Here is a 17,165-nt window from a genome sequence, read left to right on the forward strand (position 1 = left end):
TTGCGGGGACAGTACCAATTTGTAGCATTTGCCAGTTTCCATGGTGTAAATATTCCCACCATGACTGACTACAAGCTACCAAAATGGTATCATTGAAGGCAGAGTTGGGAGGAGATGCACATGAGTTGGCTCTGACTCATCTCTGCACAGAACCCAGCCTGGGGGTGGGGAGAAGCTTTCTGGAGGAGAGGCCCCCCAACAGGAGACCTAGAGGAGAAAGCTGGGTGCAGGGAGGGGTGGATGAAGAAGGTGAAAAATGAGGGTAGAGGTGGCAGCATGGAGTGCGGAGGCTGGGGGTGTAAGCAGCAACAGTGGAAGCTCCTGAGGGTCTCAGGGCCAGAGCACTGCTCACTGTAGGAAGCTGGGATCTCATGTCCAGTGCAGTAGGAAGCCACAGAGGGTTTTAGGTCAAAGAGTAACACATCGGGTGTTGGTGACTTCTTGTCCATCACCAAGTCCCATGGACTCCAGCTCCAGTTTTCACTCCAAATTTCTCAACCCCAGTGTCACCTCTTGGCTATCCAGCCACCAACTCCTCTCAACCTGTTCTCCTTCAATTCACCCAAATCATTGTTCTCAGAGCAGGCAGATCTTTTTGCAGTATAAACTGGGTCACATCTTTCTGCTCAAAACCCTCTGGTGGCTTCCTATGACATCTAGAAAAGATCAAAACAAGGGCCTGCAAGCCTTCTACAGCCTAACTTGTGACAGCTTCTCCAACCTCATCTCACACTACACCCCTCCTTGCCCATTGGAATCCAGCCATGCTGGCTACTTTCTGTTTTTCCAATGAGCCAGCCTCTGTCCTGCCTAAAGGCCTGGCCACTCGCTTTTCCCTCTACCTGGAATGCTCTTCCTTGCTGCTCTTTTATAACCTTGAAAGTCTCAGCTCAGTATTCAGCTCCTCAGATTTCCACACTCCTACTCACTGGTGTTGGACAACTATAGAATCTGGGGAGAATATATACAAGTAATGTTTTGCAGGCATTGGAAGATAACTGGTGCAGGGCTACAATCCTTAAGCAAAAGCATGCACAACAAGGCAGGCTCCACATTTTCCCTGGATTTCTCTCTGAAACATTTTCCAAATAATGATCCTGAAAATAGAGCCCAAGCTGAAAGTGGTGGTCCTTCTAGATGGAGAAATAGAGCTTGGAGTTTAGGGATGCTAAGACTGCTGGGGTTTGTGGAACAAAGTAACAGGGAAGAGAGAGCTGCAGAGAATAAAAGCCCAAATATTGTCCTGGAAATGTCCCTTGAGTCCTTGGCTGAATCATAAGCTCTGTGACACAGTAGAAGACTCTAAGCCTTGCAAAGAATAGCAGCTTGGAGGTTAATTGGTGAAGAGATGTCACAGGTCACACACTTCTAAGAAGATGGCAGAGTTCTGGCAAAGCCAAAATGGAGAGGACTTGGTGAATGCTGTGGAACTCAGCTGATGTCACTGAGAGGCCATGCCCTAAGAGCAAGGGCCACACCTTAGGAGTAATATCAAGCCCTACTAGGTCTGAGGGCAAAACTTAAATAGGCCTACACAAGAATAAGATGATCCGCTGATCATGCAACTACCTGCCAGAATAAAATTCACTCAACATTCTTTGGAGAAAGACAATAATCAGGAATCTTCATAACATATTATATACAATGTCCAACATAAAAGTTTTTGAGTCCTAGACATGAAGAAGCAGAAAAATGTGACTATTCACCAATAAACAAAATAGTCAATAGGAGCAGGCAAAGAGATGATCCAAATATTGGTGTTAGCAGAAAAAAAACCCTCAAGGTCTTCAAAATAATTATGATCTATATATTTTTTAAAACATAGGAAAAATAAAGAAAATGGATGTACAGATGGACTATTTCAACAGAGAACCAGAATCTCTTTTTAAAAGAATAAAATGGATATTCTAGAACTGCAAAATATAATAAATGAAATTAAGAATTCATTGAATAGATTTAACAGAAGTTGGGACACGGTAGAATACCGGATTAGTGAATTAAAAGACAGGTCAATAGAAAATCCAAACAGAAACACACATTTTTAAAACTGATACAGGATTTTTGAAAGATGTGAGATAGAGCCAAAAAGTCTGAATTTCTAGAAGGAGAGGAAAAGAAAATAGAAGAGAACGAAATATTTGAAGAATGATCAAGAATTTTCTAAGTCTGACAAAAAAAGACACAAACACACAAGTTCAAGAAGCTCAAAAAAATTTTTTAAAAAGAAAAACAAGCAGGATGAAAACAAATAAAACCATATCTACGCACATTATAGTGAAACTGCCAAAACTCAAAGATAAATAGGAAATTATAAAAGCAGTCAGAGATAAAACAACACATTTATCTCAGGGAGAGTGAGGGAGAAAAACAATGACAACTATGACTGATTTCTGGACAGAAACTATGAGAGGCAGAAGACAATGGAATGAGACTTTGAAGAGCCAAGAGAGTGAAATACCTGGCTACCTAAAATTCAGAACCCAATGGGAAGAAAAAAAACTTAATGAAGGGTAAAAAATTGTTTTCATAAAAGAAATATGAGAAAATTAATCACCAGAAAATTCTCACTACAAAAAACCCACAGTTCTTAAGGCAAAAGGAAATCAGAGCCACAGAAGACTAAGAAAGAATGAACAACACAAGAACATGTAAAGATATGGGTAAATGAAAAAGATACGATTGTTTAAAATAACAGTGACTTATAAGATTTATTCTACATAGGAGTAATATATAACAAAAAAGTTATAAAAAGTAAAAAGAGAATAAATGAAGTTAAACTACTGAAAAATTTTTGCATTAATCGGGACACGGTAAAAAAACTAATTTAAAGTAAATTTAAATAATTACTAGATACATTTTTGAAATGCCTAGGGTAACCACTAAAAGAATAATACTAAAACATAAGCTAATGGAGAAGAAAAATAAATAACAAAATATAATTAATACCAAAAACGAAGGGATGAAAGAAAGAATAAAAGAAAACAAAACAGATGAGACAAATAGAAAAAAATAGTAAATAAATAAAATAAATTGGCTGGGTGCAGTGGCTCACACCTATAATCCCAGCACTTTGGGAGGCCAAGGTGGGTGGATCACCTGAGGTCAGGAGTTTGAGACCAGCCTGGCCAACAAGGTGAAACCACATCTCTTCTAAACAATACAAAAATTATCTGGGCATGATGGTGGATGCCTGTAGTCTCAGCTACTTGGGAGGCTGAGGCAGGAGAATCACTTGAACCTGGGAGGCAAAGGTTGCAGTGGGCCGAGATCACACTACTATACTCCAGCCTGGGTGACAGAGCGAGACACTGTCTCAACAATAAATAAATAAACAAATAAGAAAGAACATTATAATATATAGATTTTTAAATAACATAACTAAAAAGAGAAATACACAAATGCACAGAGTGGAAGGTTTTAAAACATGTCTTGGTTAATGCCAAAACAAATAGACAACATATCAGCAAAGACAGAAGAGATTTGATTAGGACAATTAACCAGCTTGGCCTAATTGATATGAAACAATCAAACAATGTTCCTTCTTTACAAGGGCATGTGGGATATACTGTTGGCCATAGACCATAACCTGGTCAATAAAACAAGTCTCAACAAATTTTGGAAGACTAAAATAACATACTGTATACTTTCTGACAGGAATGAAATAAAACTAGAAATCAAGGACAAATGTATAACTGAAAAATTCCAGAGATGCTTAGAAATTAAGCAACACACGTTTCTAAATAACCCATGGGTCAAAGAAGAAATCATAATAGAAATTAGAAGCTATTTTCCTTTTTTTTTGGGGGGGGTTATTGTTGCTTGTTTTTATTTCATCCTCTTTGACTTTAATTTCTAAATCAATAAAATAGGGCTAGCTACAACAATGTCTTTTTTTTTTTTTTTTTTTTTTTTTTTGAGATGGATTCTCGCTCTGTTGCCCAGGCTGGAGTGCAGTGGCACAATCTCGGCTCACTGCAACCTCTGCTTCCCAGATTCAAGCAATTCTACTGCCTCAGCCTCCCAAGCGGCTGGGACTACAGGCGCGAGCCACCACACCCAGCTAATTTTTGTATTTTTAGTAGAGGTGGGGTTTTACTATATTGGCCAGGCTGGTCTCGAACTCCTAACCTCATGATCCGCCCTCCTTGGCCTCCCAAAGTGCTGGAATTACAGGAGTGAGCCACCGTGCCTGGCCCTAACAATGTCATTTTGAGGCAATTTTGAGGAATAAATGATAGTACATAAATTTCCTGGCACATAGTAGATAGGCAATACATATTCCTTATCTCTAATCCTTAGAAACTATTTTGAAGTGAACAGACTTCATCTCAAAATGTGTGGGATGCTTAGAGAGACATTTATAGCTTTAATTGCATAGATTGCAAAAGAAGAACAGCTGAAAATCAATGACCTAAGTTTTCAACACAAGAAGCAATAAAAAAAACAGCAAATTAAATCAAAAGAAAGTGGAAGAAAGAATATAATGAGGCCAGGCACAGTGGCTCACGCCTGTAATCCTAGCACTTCGGGAGGTCTAGGTGGGCAGATTGCCTGAGCTCAGGAGTTCGAGACCAGCCTGCGCAACATGGAGAAACCCCGTCTCTACTAAAATAGAAAAAATTAGCCGGGCATGCAGCGTGTGCCTGTAGTCCCAGATACTTGAAAGGCTGAGGCAGGAGAACTGCTTGATTATGGGAGGCGGAGGTTACAGCGAGCTGAGATAACACCACTGCACTCCAGCCTGGGTGACAGAGTGAGACTCTGCCTCAAAAAAAAAAAAAAAAGATTTTAATAAAGATCTAAGAAGAAACCAATAAATAAAATACAAACAATAAATAAAATCAATAAAACTGAAAACAGATTCTTTGAAATGATTAATAACATTGTTGGGCGTGGGGAGGAAAGAGAGACAGGAAAGAAGGAAGAGGGACAGAAAGAGGGAAAGGGAGGCAGGAGGGGGAGAGCAAGAGACAGAAAGATGGAGAGATAGAGGAGACATAGAGAAGGGAAAGGAGGCAGAGAGGGTGGAGCAAGATGGGAGAGAAAAACAGAGATAGAAAATGGAATGAATGAGTGCCAGGGTCTCAACACTAAATATCCTACGCATGGTGAAGGCCACCATAGGAATATTATGAGTGTTTTATTGCAGGACTCCCAACAGTCGAGAACTATCCACAGATGAGGAGAGGGACTCCGAGAAGTCTGCATGTGGCCTGAAAGTCACAGCTCTGTAAGCACAGAGCCTGGTTGGAACCCTGTTTTATCATGCTCTCCAGCCCATTGTTCTTTTCATTGCAACTTTCAAGACCCAATATACAGAATTAGGACTTGGGCCACTTGAAAAACCCCAGGGTTGGAAAATGCAAGGTCTGATCTTAAAGTATGAACACTCGCTGGGTGCCCTGCTGGAGCCTAAGCAGAGGGGCAGGCTTGAATCTCCCATGGCAGGTGGGAACAGAGATCCCGGGACCAGAGCGCCGAGGTGTGAGTCCCTGCTCCACCCCTCACTGGCTGTGCAACTGCGGTGACTGCATTTCTCTGTTTTCTTTGTACCAACCCTCTGTCATCTGGTAAAGTGGTGAGAATGATTGTACCTCCCTCACAGGACTCTGGTGAACTGCATAAGTGAATGGGGCGGACCCTGGAACAGGGTTGTGTGTGATGAGTAAGCTGTCAGGCAGACCCAACCTACCGCGGGGCCATTGCTCAGGGACCTCAGAGCTTGTCCCTGAGCCACAGAACACCTGGGCCTCTTCTCCTCTTTCTCCATATGTGCTTCTTTCACTCCTGCTCCACCGACAATTCCTTGCAGGTTGTTGGCTACATCAGCGTTTCTCCAGACCAGTGATGGAGGGGGAGAATCAGTACCGCATCTAGAATTCCCAGCGCCTGTGGAAGGTCCTGTCTGCCCTGCAGCCAGACCCACTTCCTCCGCCAAGAGTGGCCCACAGGCCCTTGAAAGCAGCTGCCCTGCGAGTGGAGTTACCTGCACCTCTTTGTCTACAGTGTGCGTCTTGGCTTTTCCCTGGAGGTGCTCCCTTTCCCTCACCAAACGCCCCTGCTCCGTGCTCCTCTGCAAGGTGACTTCCCTCTCCAGGACACGGACCCTGCGTAGAAGGTGCTCGTTCTCCCCGCTTAAGGCCCGGATCATGTCTTCTATTCCCAGCACGATATCCTTTATCAGCTCTTTGTAACTAACGCCAAGCTCCGAGATCAGCGCCTGGAGCTTCCAGTTTTCCAGGGTGACTTGCCCCATCGTGTCTTTGGATTTCCTGATACTCTCAGACATGGATTTCTGAAGTTGGCCCAGATTCCCTTTCAGTTTTTCATTTTCCTCTTCAAGCTCCAAAATTTTGCTGTAACTCTTCCCATTGCAGTCTTCAAGGTCGGAGATGACCTGTAAATATTGGTCCAGTTCTTTCTTTAACTGAGAGATGTCCCCTACCAGCCTGTGGTTATCCCGCTCGAGCCTGGATATTTTTGTCACCTCTCGCTCTCTCTCTCTTTCAAGGGCGCGCACTCTTTCATGGCACCGCTCTTGGTCTCCGTGAAGTTTGGTGGTGTCGTGTAAAATCTGGCGTCGCTGTTTCTTCAACCCAGAAATGAGCTGACGAAACCTGCTCCTCACTCTCTCGAGGGCACCCCAGGGCTCCGCGGGCCCCTCTGAAGGGTTTGGGCTGGCTTCATCCCAATCAGGCAGTGTTCCTGGGTTACCAGGAACTTCGCTGGTGCCCAGGGCCATGGTCTTCCCCGGCTTATCACCTTCATCACTCTCTTTAGACTTTGCTTCTTCATCAGAACAAATACCCCGATTTCCCCAAACCTGCTGAGAGTGAGCTGTCTCCCCGCCACTGTGCCACTTCTGAGCAAAGCTCCAGTTCTCTCCCCCACATGCAGAGGCTGAGCGCTGCCAGCCCCCACGGCCTGGCTGCAGGGTGGACAGCTGCTGGAAACAAGCCTCCACCTCCTGTGCAAGCTCATCGATTGTGAGTGCACACCTGTCGTGTCCTTTGCTCACAGCCTGTGGATTGTGACCAGTGGGTTCACCCCTGTCAGCTGATAAGGCAAATCTGGGAAACAGAGGCAGACCTGTCTCTCCTGCGAAGAAAAGCATTTCCTTGCTCTCATGTTCCTGGGAGTCAGGCTCCTCAGGAGCACCCCTGCACCCTGGACTGGATGCTTCTTGATGCGATGCCTCATCCTTCTCCTCTAGCCCTTCGTCCTCTGGGCTTTCTCCTTGCAGAAGCAGAGCATTTCCAAGCCACATTTGGTTTTCCTCCTTGTCCCTAGCTGTCCTCCCAATGGCTCTGCCTCTTCCTGCGAGGAGCTGACTGTCTGTTGGCCACAGCTCTTTGATCTCGTGAGACCTGGAGAAGGTGGCTAGGAGCCCCGCTTCCTCCTTCTCTGATGACAGTCCTCCTCGGAGACCCCAGACATATCCTTCCACCCTTTCCCTCCTTCTCAGGGATTCGGGACCCTCCTTTGATACTGAGGCCTCCCCCTGTAGAAGAGACATCAAAAACTCCCGCCAGGTCCCAGGGTGGCAGGTGGCAGCCCTGGTCTCTGAAGCCCCATTCTGGTCCTGCACGCCCTCTGTGGCTCCAGCCCCGTTCTCCAAGCTCAGGTTCTGACGGCTTTCCTGACTTGGCTGGTGCTTGTCACCAGGGTTTTTCCCCTTCCTGCCCAAAGTCCCCCTTGCCTCCCCCTCTTCAGTTCTCCTCCCCAGGCTTCCTCCTCCATTGTTCCAAGTGTCTGTCAGATCCTTGGGGTGCTTTTTTGGAAATCGGTGATTTGAAACGTGGGGGGCCTCGTGGGAGAGGGAGGCACTGCAGTCTCTTGCCTGGTGACAATCCCAGCTGGGGGGTCCTGTGGCTTTGGGAGGAGGTGGGGACCTGGTGGCCAACTCTTCTTGGGTTTGTTGTCCATCTGAGGGAAGCTCCTGGAGCAGAAGTGGTCGCCAAGAAGCGGAGTCCCCAGCCAGCTCCCAGAGAGGGAGTGCGGACGTCTGCACCAGGAGAAAGGCCTCTGTGGCCGGGTCAGCTGCTAGATTTTCTGAAATCCGGGCCAGGTCCATGGGGAGGAGTGACTTGTCCAAGTACTCCCCTGGGGGGCAGCCACAGACCAGGAGAAGAATCTGTTCATCCAAGCTAGGCTCTGCCAGAGTAAGCTACGAATGGAGAGAGAAAATGAGGTGTGAAACAGCCCCTTCCTCCATTCAGCACCCCCACCTCCACTCACCTCCTGGGGTTCTCCATGTCTTCTCACCAGTTGCACAGGGGACAAGCTCTTTCCCACACAGGACACAGCTGGTACCACCCTAGGGCCTTTGCACGTGCTCTTCACTCTACCCAGAATGTCCTTGCCCCAGATGCCCTCAGGGCTCACTCCCTGGCTCCATTCGTATCTCAGTGCAAATGACTTCCTTGAGAAGGCCCTCCCTGACTCACTCTCGGGCCATCCACCCCATGTCATCTTCCCCCACAGCACCCTCCATGCCCTCACACCATATTATATATTTCTGTCTGTATCATCTAACTCCCCCTATAGCCCTGCCCCGTCCAATCCACTAGTCATGGGCCACGTGGAGCTCCTAAAATGTAAAGTAATTAAATCAAGGTTAACACTCAGTTCTGCGGTGGCACTAGCCCCGTGTGGCCCGTGGCTACCGTCTTGGGCAGCACAGATGCAGACTGTGAATAGCACTGTAGAAGGCTCTCATGGATGGGGCTCGTGCAGGCCGTCCACTCCCTGAGGGCAAAACTTCATCTTTGTTCAACTCCTGGGCCTAGAACAGTGCTGGGCACACAGGAGGTGTTTCCTTGATATTTTTAATGTATTTTTATCTTCACTTATTTGATGTGTTTATCCAGAGAGGAGGAGCCTAGCTCACAGCAGAGGCCCCGGCTGGGCTGGGGGAAGCCTGAGGATGAATTTTGGTTTTAGCTAGGCTCACTGGGAGTCCCTGGGGCTGCTCCCAGACCTGGCAGGCTGCAGGCAGTTCTCAGTGGAGCCCCTAGAATAGCTGGGAGAGGCTCAGCAGGTCTAAGACCCAGAAGAGGAGGATAGAGGGAGCATCTCAAAGGACAGAGGGAGTCTGAGCCTTTAGAGGTGGACATACAAGCAGCAAAGCCCCTTCAGGCAGAGGGGGCTTGAAGGCCAGGAGCGCTGCCCCTGCCTGGAGGGGTCACCACCTCCCGGCTCCCTGGAGCCGCCGGTGGGCAGCACCCATTTCCTCTGTTGTCTTTGCCTCTGTCTGCAATGTCCTTCAATCCAGACACCAAGCCACTGTCCCAGCTGCCCACAGAGAAAAGAGCATTTGCCCCAGAGAGGTATAGACCTAGAGACCTGGCTTCAATCCTGGGTGTGACCTTGAGCAAGTTCCTTAACCTGCTGGAGCCTCAGCCACCTCACCTGTCAAATGGGGCACCTCCGTGTTCTAAGACGTTGCCCTGGGCTTCAAGGGAAGGGGGTGGTGAGGAGTGAGACATATAGGGATGCGATGGCCAACAACAAAAATAAGAGATGCATCATGAGCAGGATGTGAATGAATGAAGAGATAACGGAGGGCCTCTCTATTTAGAAGCACACAACCACAGCCAGGCTCGCGGGTCCCAGCATGGCTCTGCTTCTCAGGGACAAAAACATGGAAGTGGAGAAAGGCTACGACTGCCTCAGCCTCAGAGCAAGCCACGGGAGGTGAGATGGGACACAGGCTCCTGACCCTCAGGGCCAGCATGGGGCAGTGTGGGCTGTCGAGCCTGGATCTCGGGGTCCACCTCCAAGCAGGGGGCCTTGGGGAGTCACAGCAGCCCTTGGAGTCTCGTCTCCTCTCCAGAGCAGAGGTGGCAGCAACGCCTCGTGGGTGTCAGGAGGTGTCAATGAGAGGAAGCCTGTTCCATGGCAGCCCAGGCCTGGCACCCAGCTGACCCCCTTCCTCCCCACTCCCCATCCAGGTCTCAGGATGTTTCATTTCCTCTCCTCAAATCTCTCTCTCAACTATTTCCAGAATGTTCTTCCAGACCTGGAGCTTCTTTACCCCTCCCACCTCCTGCGGGTGGCCACACACCCTGCACGAGACAGGGCTGAGGGGACCCAGGGGCACTGCACACGTTCACAGAAAGCCTCCGTCCTCACCTGTTCACGGTTGGATCCCGCCAGGTCTCCGGGGAGCTCGCCTGTGGTCTCCGGGCCTGGAGCCAAAATAGAAGAGGCCCGTCCAGATCCGATGTAGCTCCAGGTGCAGGGCCTCTCCGGGAACTGGCCTGGAAAGCAACAAGACCCTGGGAGTTACAAAGACGCTCCCAGGGGCTCTGCCATGATTGCCTCTAGGGACCACATCCCCCGGGCTTAGGTAAGATGGCACCCCCTGCCACCCCCGACTGTGAGTCTCATCATGCCTCCCAAGGGCAGCCTGATGACCACTAGCACCTTGGTCAGGGGAGGCAGCTGAGGCTCAGAGATGTGAAACAGCCATCAGCAGGTGGGCAGAGGCCCCAGGGCTCCAAGCCACCTCTGCAGCCCACAGACTCCTGCACGGGACAAAATCCACCAAACCTTTCTAAGCCTCAGCATCCTCATCTGTCAAACAGGGTAATGAGCCTCACCCCAGCCCTGCACAGCTGGCATGAGGACACATCTGACCTGGGTCGACGTAGCAGCTCTGCTCCCCAGAAATGAGATAACGGGAGAACGCTGGCTGCATCAGTCAGCAGCACCACTGTGTTACACATATGTGAGATAATGCCATCCCTAAACAGCCCTTGAGGTTGGAGGGCTGGAAATAAGCCACAGATGCCCAGTTGGCCACCATGGCTGTCAGGCTCTCTGAGTGCAGGGGCTCTGGAAGCCACGGTGGAGGCTGTTATGAGATATGATAAGATACTATGCAAGCCCGGCACGGTGGCTCATGCCTGTAATCCCAGCACTCTGGGAGGCCAAGGCAGGCAGATCACATAAGGCCAGCAGTTTGTGACCAGTCTGGCCAACATGGCAAAACCCCATCTCTACTAAAAATACAAAAATTAGCCGGGCGTGGTGGTGGGAGCCTGTTGTCCCAGCTACTTGGGAGGCTAAGGCAGGAGAATCACTTGAACCCGGGAGCTTGAGGTTGCAGTGAGCCGAGATCGCACAACTGTACTCCACTCCAGCCTAGGTGACAGAGAGAGACTCCATTTCAAAAACAAAAACAAAACAAAACAAAAAAAACAAGAGAGAGATATTGGTTCACATCAGGGACAAGAGGCTTCTAAGCCCCAGCAGCTTCTAGACCTGCCAAGTGCGATTCTCACTGCCTCACACTGGAGGTGTCACGTGGGAAATGGGGGGACAGGATGGCTCCTGGTCATCATACGGACTTCTGTGAAAGCATGTCCCTGCTGCCAACCTGCTGGCCTGTGAGGCCCCTTGGCTGGCACCCTCCCGAGGCCCAAGGGTATGAGCCTGTGTTCAGCTGAGCCTGAGCCAAAGGCCCCTGGTGGGAGTTGCATACTCTGACCCCCCTGCAGCAGCTGTGTGACCCTGAGTGAGGGACCCTACCTCTCTGAGCCTCGATTCTTGTCTGTAGAGAGGGGGGACCACCCCTTCCCCCTGCGTCATTGGGATATGATGAGGAAGCAAGCTAGCCCTTTGGTGGGTGTTGCCCGGGACCCTGTCCTCCACGCACCGCGGTACCCACGCACCTTCTGAGGCCGTTTGTCCAGGGGCATCATCGGACCGCAGGGAGCTCCGCCAGCCTTGGCTTCTGCAGGGGTCCAGGGCCTCCTCCCTGGGCAGGGGCAGTGAGTTACCCTGAACACAGCCCAGAGCATCCTGGAGGAAGACAGAGCAAGTCAGGAGCCGTCAGTGTCCTGGCTGAAGAGTGCACTCCAAGCCCATCCCCGGGGGCCCCTCCCCAGCAGGGAGCTTGAGTCCCTTCCATAGGTGAGGAAACTGAGGCTCAGAGGGCAGAGAGCTCACAGCCTGGCAGCACAGCCCCGGCCTTGTGCTTTTGGTTCACCAGGCCAAACTGTCCCCTCTTAGCCCCTGGACTCCTGTCCACAGATAACGAGGGCAGCGTTCAGTCCTTGGAAGAGTGTGTCTGTCCAGCCAAGAAGCACCCAGGTCCCCTAAATCAGGGTCATGGAGCAGACTGGTACAGTCCATGGCCTGTTAGGACCTGGGCCATACAGCAGGAGGTGAGCAGCAGGTGAGCAGGCATTACTGCCTGAGGTCCGCCTCCTGTCAGGTCAGCAACGGCATTAGATTCTCGTAGAAGCGTGAACCCTATTGTGAACTGCGGAAGTGAGGGATCTAGATTGGGTGCTCCTTATGAAAATCTAATGCCTGATGATCTGAGGTGGAACAGTTTCACCCTGAAACTATCTCCCCGCACCCACTGCCCATGGAAAAAGTGTCTTCCATGAAACCAGTCCCTGATGCCAAAAAGGTTGAGGACTGCTGCCCTAAAGGGCACCAAAGGCTCCCAGCTCCACCCTTCCTGTGCAGGGGTCCAGAGCCTCCTCCCTGGGCGGGGGCAGTGAGTCACCCTGAACGCAGCCCGGGGCATCCTGGAAGAAGGCACCCTTCCTGTGCACGGGTTCTTTCCATGTCCTGCCCAGGGAGGAGGGTGTCTGCCCAGGGAATTTGGTCTGTCCTGTCCTTCAACTGTCAATAAGCTCCAAATGCGACTGCCCGGTACTTTGGCAGCACCCTACCCCCTGGGCTTCTCCATAGCTTGGAGCTTCCCCAGCTGCTGCCCTGCTGCAGATCAGGATAACTCAGAGGCAGCTCCTTTCCCCCTGCCATGGGGGAGAGGCGTGGGACTGGCAAAACAAAACAAAACAAAACAAAACAAAAACAGCTGTCACCCACCACCCATGAGGGGCTGGGCACAGGTCTCCTCTGGGTTCCCACGGCCCTGGCTGCTTCCACTACGGTGCTCCAGCCCAGTGCTGTTGGCTGGCTCACTGACCTACTCCACTGGACTGTGGGCTCCTTTAGGAAGAGAACTTGGCTTCATTTTGTCTGCACCCTCACCCTAACCTGTATACAGTAGGTGCTTAATAAATGTTTCATTATCGGGTGGACAGATAGAACCTGAGGAAAAGCAGATGTTTTAGATTTACGAGTGCAGTCATTCAGAAAACATTTATTAGGCTCCTACTGTGTGCCAGGTGTGACTCTCGGCCAGGAGGAAACAGAATTGAGCAGGTAAGTGCCCTGTCCCCTTCTCACTTGCTCCCGAGGTCCTCACCTTCCCTCAGCAGACCCAGCATCTGACTCCTGGCTGGTCCTCCCACCTCCTTCAGGTTCTTCTTGCAGCTACAGGAGACCTGCTGATCTGCCAGCCTCCCCTTGGCTCCCCTCTGGCTACAGGGTCAGCACGAATGCTGAAATCAGGTGCTGCTGCCCGTTTATGGGCTGTCATTGCTGCCTGGGCACCTTGTTCCCACCCCTGCAGCTTTGCACCAGCTTTCCCTCTCAGCAACCTGCTTGCCTGCCCCAGGGCATCTGTGCTCTCCCCGGTCTCTGCACCTTCCCGTGTGCTGTTCCTGCCACCTGGCTGGCACATCCTTCTTGGGAGGGGCCTTGATCGCTTGCTTGCTGCAGGCAAAGCTTTCTCTGCTTCTTGCTCCTGGCCCCTCCCTTCCACCCACCGCTCAGGCCCCTGCAATGGCACTAAAATGGAAACTGGACCTGGTTGCTCCCTGCTTCTCACCCTTCAACGCTTCCTGTTACACTGAAACCCCCTCCGGCCTCACTGCCCCTACCTCCACCCCGCTACCCCCACCCACGTCTGTGCTCCTGGAAGGGACTCTTCTCCCCACACCTCAGAGCCTTTGCACACTGTCTGGATCTTTCTTCCCACCCTCTGCCTGGCCAACCTCCTCCCCTTCTGGGACCTGCTTAAAGGCCAATCCTTAATGAGGCCTTCTTTAGCCTTCATCTCCTCCCACTCTGGCTTGCTGGCCTCCTGTTGATCTGTATGATGGTTTGGGTCCTGTCCATTTTCTTCTCATAGGCCAGGGACCTCAGCACTGGCCACATCATGCAGTCACCCAGAAGCTTTAAACAAGAAACTGTGCAGGAGCCTCAACCCGAACCAATTAACCCAGAGGGCCTGGGCAGCGGCACCCTGTCCTGACGGCCACCTGCCTGCACCCAGAGGGCCTGGCTGACCGCTGCAGCTGTCCACGTTCTCACAGTCCCGTTCAGCTGCTTCCTGTCTTTATCCATTTGGTTCCCACTCAACCAGAATTGTGCACCTTGTCAGCTGCTTAAAATCATCATTGGAGTGAGAGGGAAAAGAGAAAATGAAAGAGAGAAAGAAGGCATCAAAGAAAGGAAGTGAAAGAATGTGAATGACAAAGGAAAAGGAGAGGGAATAGGATAGGGAAAGGAAGAGACAGAAATTCAAAGTGAAAGGAGGGAGACAGAGAAGTCGAAGGAAGAGGAAGGACTAGATAAACAGAAAAAGGAAGAGGCTGGGGAGGCAGCGTGGAGGCCACTCCATAGCTCAGAAGGTAGAAATGGTTACTGGTGGTGTACTTTTTGGATTTTATTATCATATCCAGGCTGACTTCAATGCAATTCAACAACTGCTCGCTGAGAACCTACTATGTGGCAAGCCCTGTTCTGGAGCTGGGGACACGGCCATGGATAAGCATACCTAGATCCCTGCATCGAGGAGGTGACATCCAGTGGAGACAGCCTAGAAGACAACGCTGTACTGAAACATTGCCCATTGTCTAGTTTACCCCTTCATGTCCCAACCGATGAAGGCAGTACTCAGAGAGGGTGAGTCACTTGTCCAAGGTCACACAGTAAGTCGATGGGAGAACAGGAGCAGAGCTCAGGTTTCTAAACTTGATCTGGAACTTTCTCCCTGCCTGCTCTATCAGTCCGTCCTACATTTCAACCCTCAAGAAAACATTTGCCTGTAACTTAGTCTGGACTCAGCTTTCATGTGCAATTATAAGCAAAAAAAAAAAAAAAAAAAGAAAAAAAGAAAATGAGGAATATCAGGACATGCAGGCATAAACACGAACGTGGTAGAGGCCCTTCTGGGCTTTTTTCTATGCATAGACATTTTCCTAGGCGTAGACATTGTGTAAGTTCTATTTATACAAAATGTAAATTTTTACTTCATGAATTTTGCATTTAATGATATAGAAGGATCATTTCTCTACAGGATCTTCTGCAGTGTGGTTTTTATAGCAACCTAATATTCTCTGCTATAAGGGAGAAAGTTCCAGATCAAATCAATTCCCTTGTATCGGGCAGTCGACTTGTTTCGAATTTTTACCAACTGCAAGCAGAGCTGAGATACACGTGACTGTACATGACTCTTCTGTACCCTCCGATCACTTTTTGGATATATTCGTGGAAGTCAAATGGCTGAGACTCAGGCATAAACCTTTTTTTAAAGGCATTTAATACTTATTGGTTGACAGCTCTTCCAAAGGGATGTGTTCATTTACACTCCTGATAGCTCCAGCACCACATGGCTGCAGGCCCTTTCAACCTTCGACAAATGTTCTGAAGAAAATGAGATCCTGAGGTTTTTCTCATTGGCGTTATTTTTTAACTAATGGAGCTGACCATATTTTTTTTATAAGACCATTGGCCATTTTGTACTTCCTTTTATATTATTTGCATGTTCATCCCTTTTGCCTGTTTTATTTTTCGACATTATTAACACTTTTTTTTTTTAAAGCTCTCGCTTGCTGCTGGAGAAACAAATGTGTAATATGCCGTTCTGCACAAAAGCAAGCAGCGAGCAAGGCTGCCTGGAATTTCCCCAACAACAAAGAGATTCACGGAGCTGCCACCAGGGGTCACTCTACGCACACTGCCAGGGCACAGAGGCTGGAGGGATCATACAGTAATTCGTAAAGCCCCTGACACTGGATCGCGATCTCTGCTCTGGGATGACAGTGGACAAGGACTTTTTAAGAACCCGGCTTTTCATCTCTCTGCACGAGCATCTCTGGGACCCTCCAGGCCAGGCACAGCCCTGTGCCGACCTCTGCCATAGCATCATTGTAGTGTCATGGCTTGCAACTGTGTCTGTCTCCCCTATAAACTTTTGGAGGGCAAGATTCATGCCTGGCTCACTGCGCCTGGGATATGGCAGGTGCCCAGTGCACACTCACAGGAAAGCATTCAGACCCATCTGCAGATAAACCACGTTTGTCTTGCCAACTATGAATGGTTCTTATTTCCTGTTACCCTGAGCAGAAACCCTGTCCCCAAACTCCTCCCCAGGTCACTGTTTGTCCTTGCAGTGGCTCGTTCGTCTGGGGATCAAGGTTCCAAGTGACTTGCTCTAAAACATATGACCTCAGGAGGAAGCATATGACCCCAGGCAAGCTACGGGAATCCTCCAGACTGCAGGTTTGTGGACAGGGCACTGCCCCAGCTACCTTGCAGAGTCCATGAGTTCCTGTTTAGGAAAGTGCTTTGTGAATATGAAACAAACGAAACATTTTTATAATGACTGCCCTTGCTGTAGTTCACACCATGGCTCCCAGAGCACATCAGATATAGCCAAGGGGTCACTGCAGGTGGGGCCAAGCCTGTGCCTCCTTTCAGACGCTGCTGATTCCACTTCCTTGGAGAAGTGACTTTACCTCCCTTCCTCAGTGTCCTCCTCTGCAAAATGAGAATCAATAATTCTACCACCTCATAAGCTTGTTGTGGGGAATGCAACACATTACCACGCTGGACAGGCAATAAGCACTCCAAAAACTGACGAAAGTCAGCTTTCGTGATGATTTTCTATCTGTGGCACACATCTCTGGGACTAGATCCTCGTCACCGTTTCCCCATTTCTATGCTTCACTTCCAGCATTGCCACTCTGAAGCAGTCCCTTCAGCCAGAAGCTTCCTTTTCCCAGGGGCAGGGGAGCAAATAGCTTCACTGGTGCATCAAGGCACTCACTTACCAAGCACTTCACAGCTGGTGGCCAGGGACTGGGAATGGAGCTAAAGTGAACCAGTTTTGGATGATGAGGGGCACACAGCTGAGGGGGTGGGCATCTGGGCACAGTGGACATCAGGACCACCAGAGGTGGCTCATGTCACCATGGGGGCACTGAGTTGACGTGAGATCAGGGAAGTCTTCCAGAGGAAGCAACATTCCCGACGAACAAAGAGAAAGTCGCAAGGCCTTCCAAGCAGCCTGA

At 49.6% G+C, this 17,165-nt stretch overlaps 1 protein-coding gene across 6 annotated transcripts in view; it reads right to left on the minus strand.

Annotated features, from left to right (window-relative positions):
- LOC101022794 (janus kinase and microtubule-interacting protein 1) overlaps positions 1-17,165 on the minus strand; it is a 303,218-nt gene that overhangs the window by 84,327 nt on the left and 201,726 nt on the right. For 5 of the 6 annotated variants that reach the window (XM_021938221.2, XM_031664733.1, XM_021938222.2 and 2 more), the window contains 3 exons: positions 11,679-11,808; positions 10,135-10,262; positions 5,693-8,167 (listed from right to left, as the gene is read on the minus strand). In XM_021938221.2, the coding sequence (XP_021793913.2) occupies positions 5,693-8,167; positions 10,135-10,262; positions 11,679-11,808 (2,733 nt within the window). The remainder of the gene's footprint in view (positions 1-5,692; positions 8,168-10,134; positions 10,263-11,678; positions 11,809-17,165) is intronic. The other variant, XM_021938223.2, reaches the window with a different exon arrangement.

The sequence above is a fragment of the Papio anubis genome, chromosome 3 (assembly GCF_008728515.1).
Source record: "Papio anubis isolate 15944 chromosome 3, Panubis1.0, whole genome shotgun sequence".
NCBI lineage: Eukaryota > Metazoa > Chordata > Mammalia > Primates > Cercopithecidae > Papio > Papio anubis.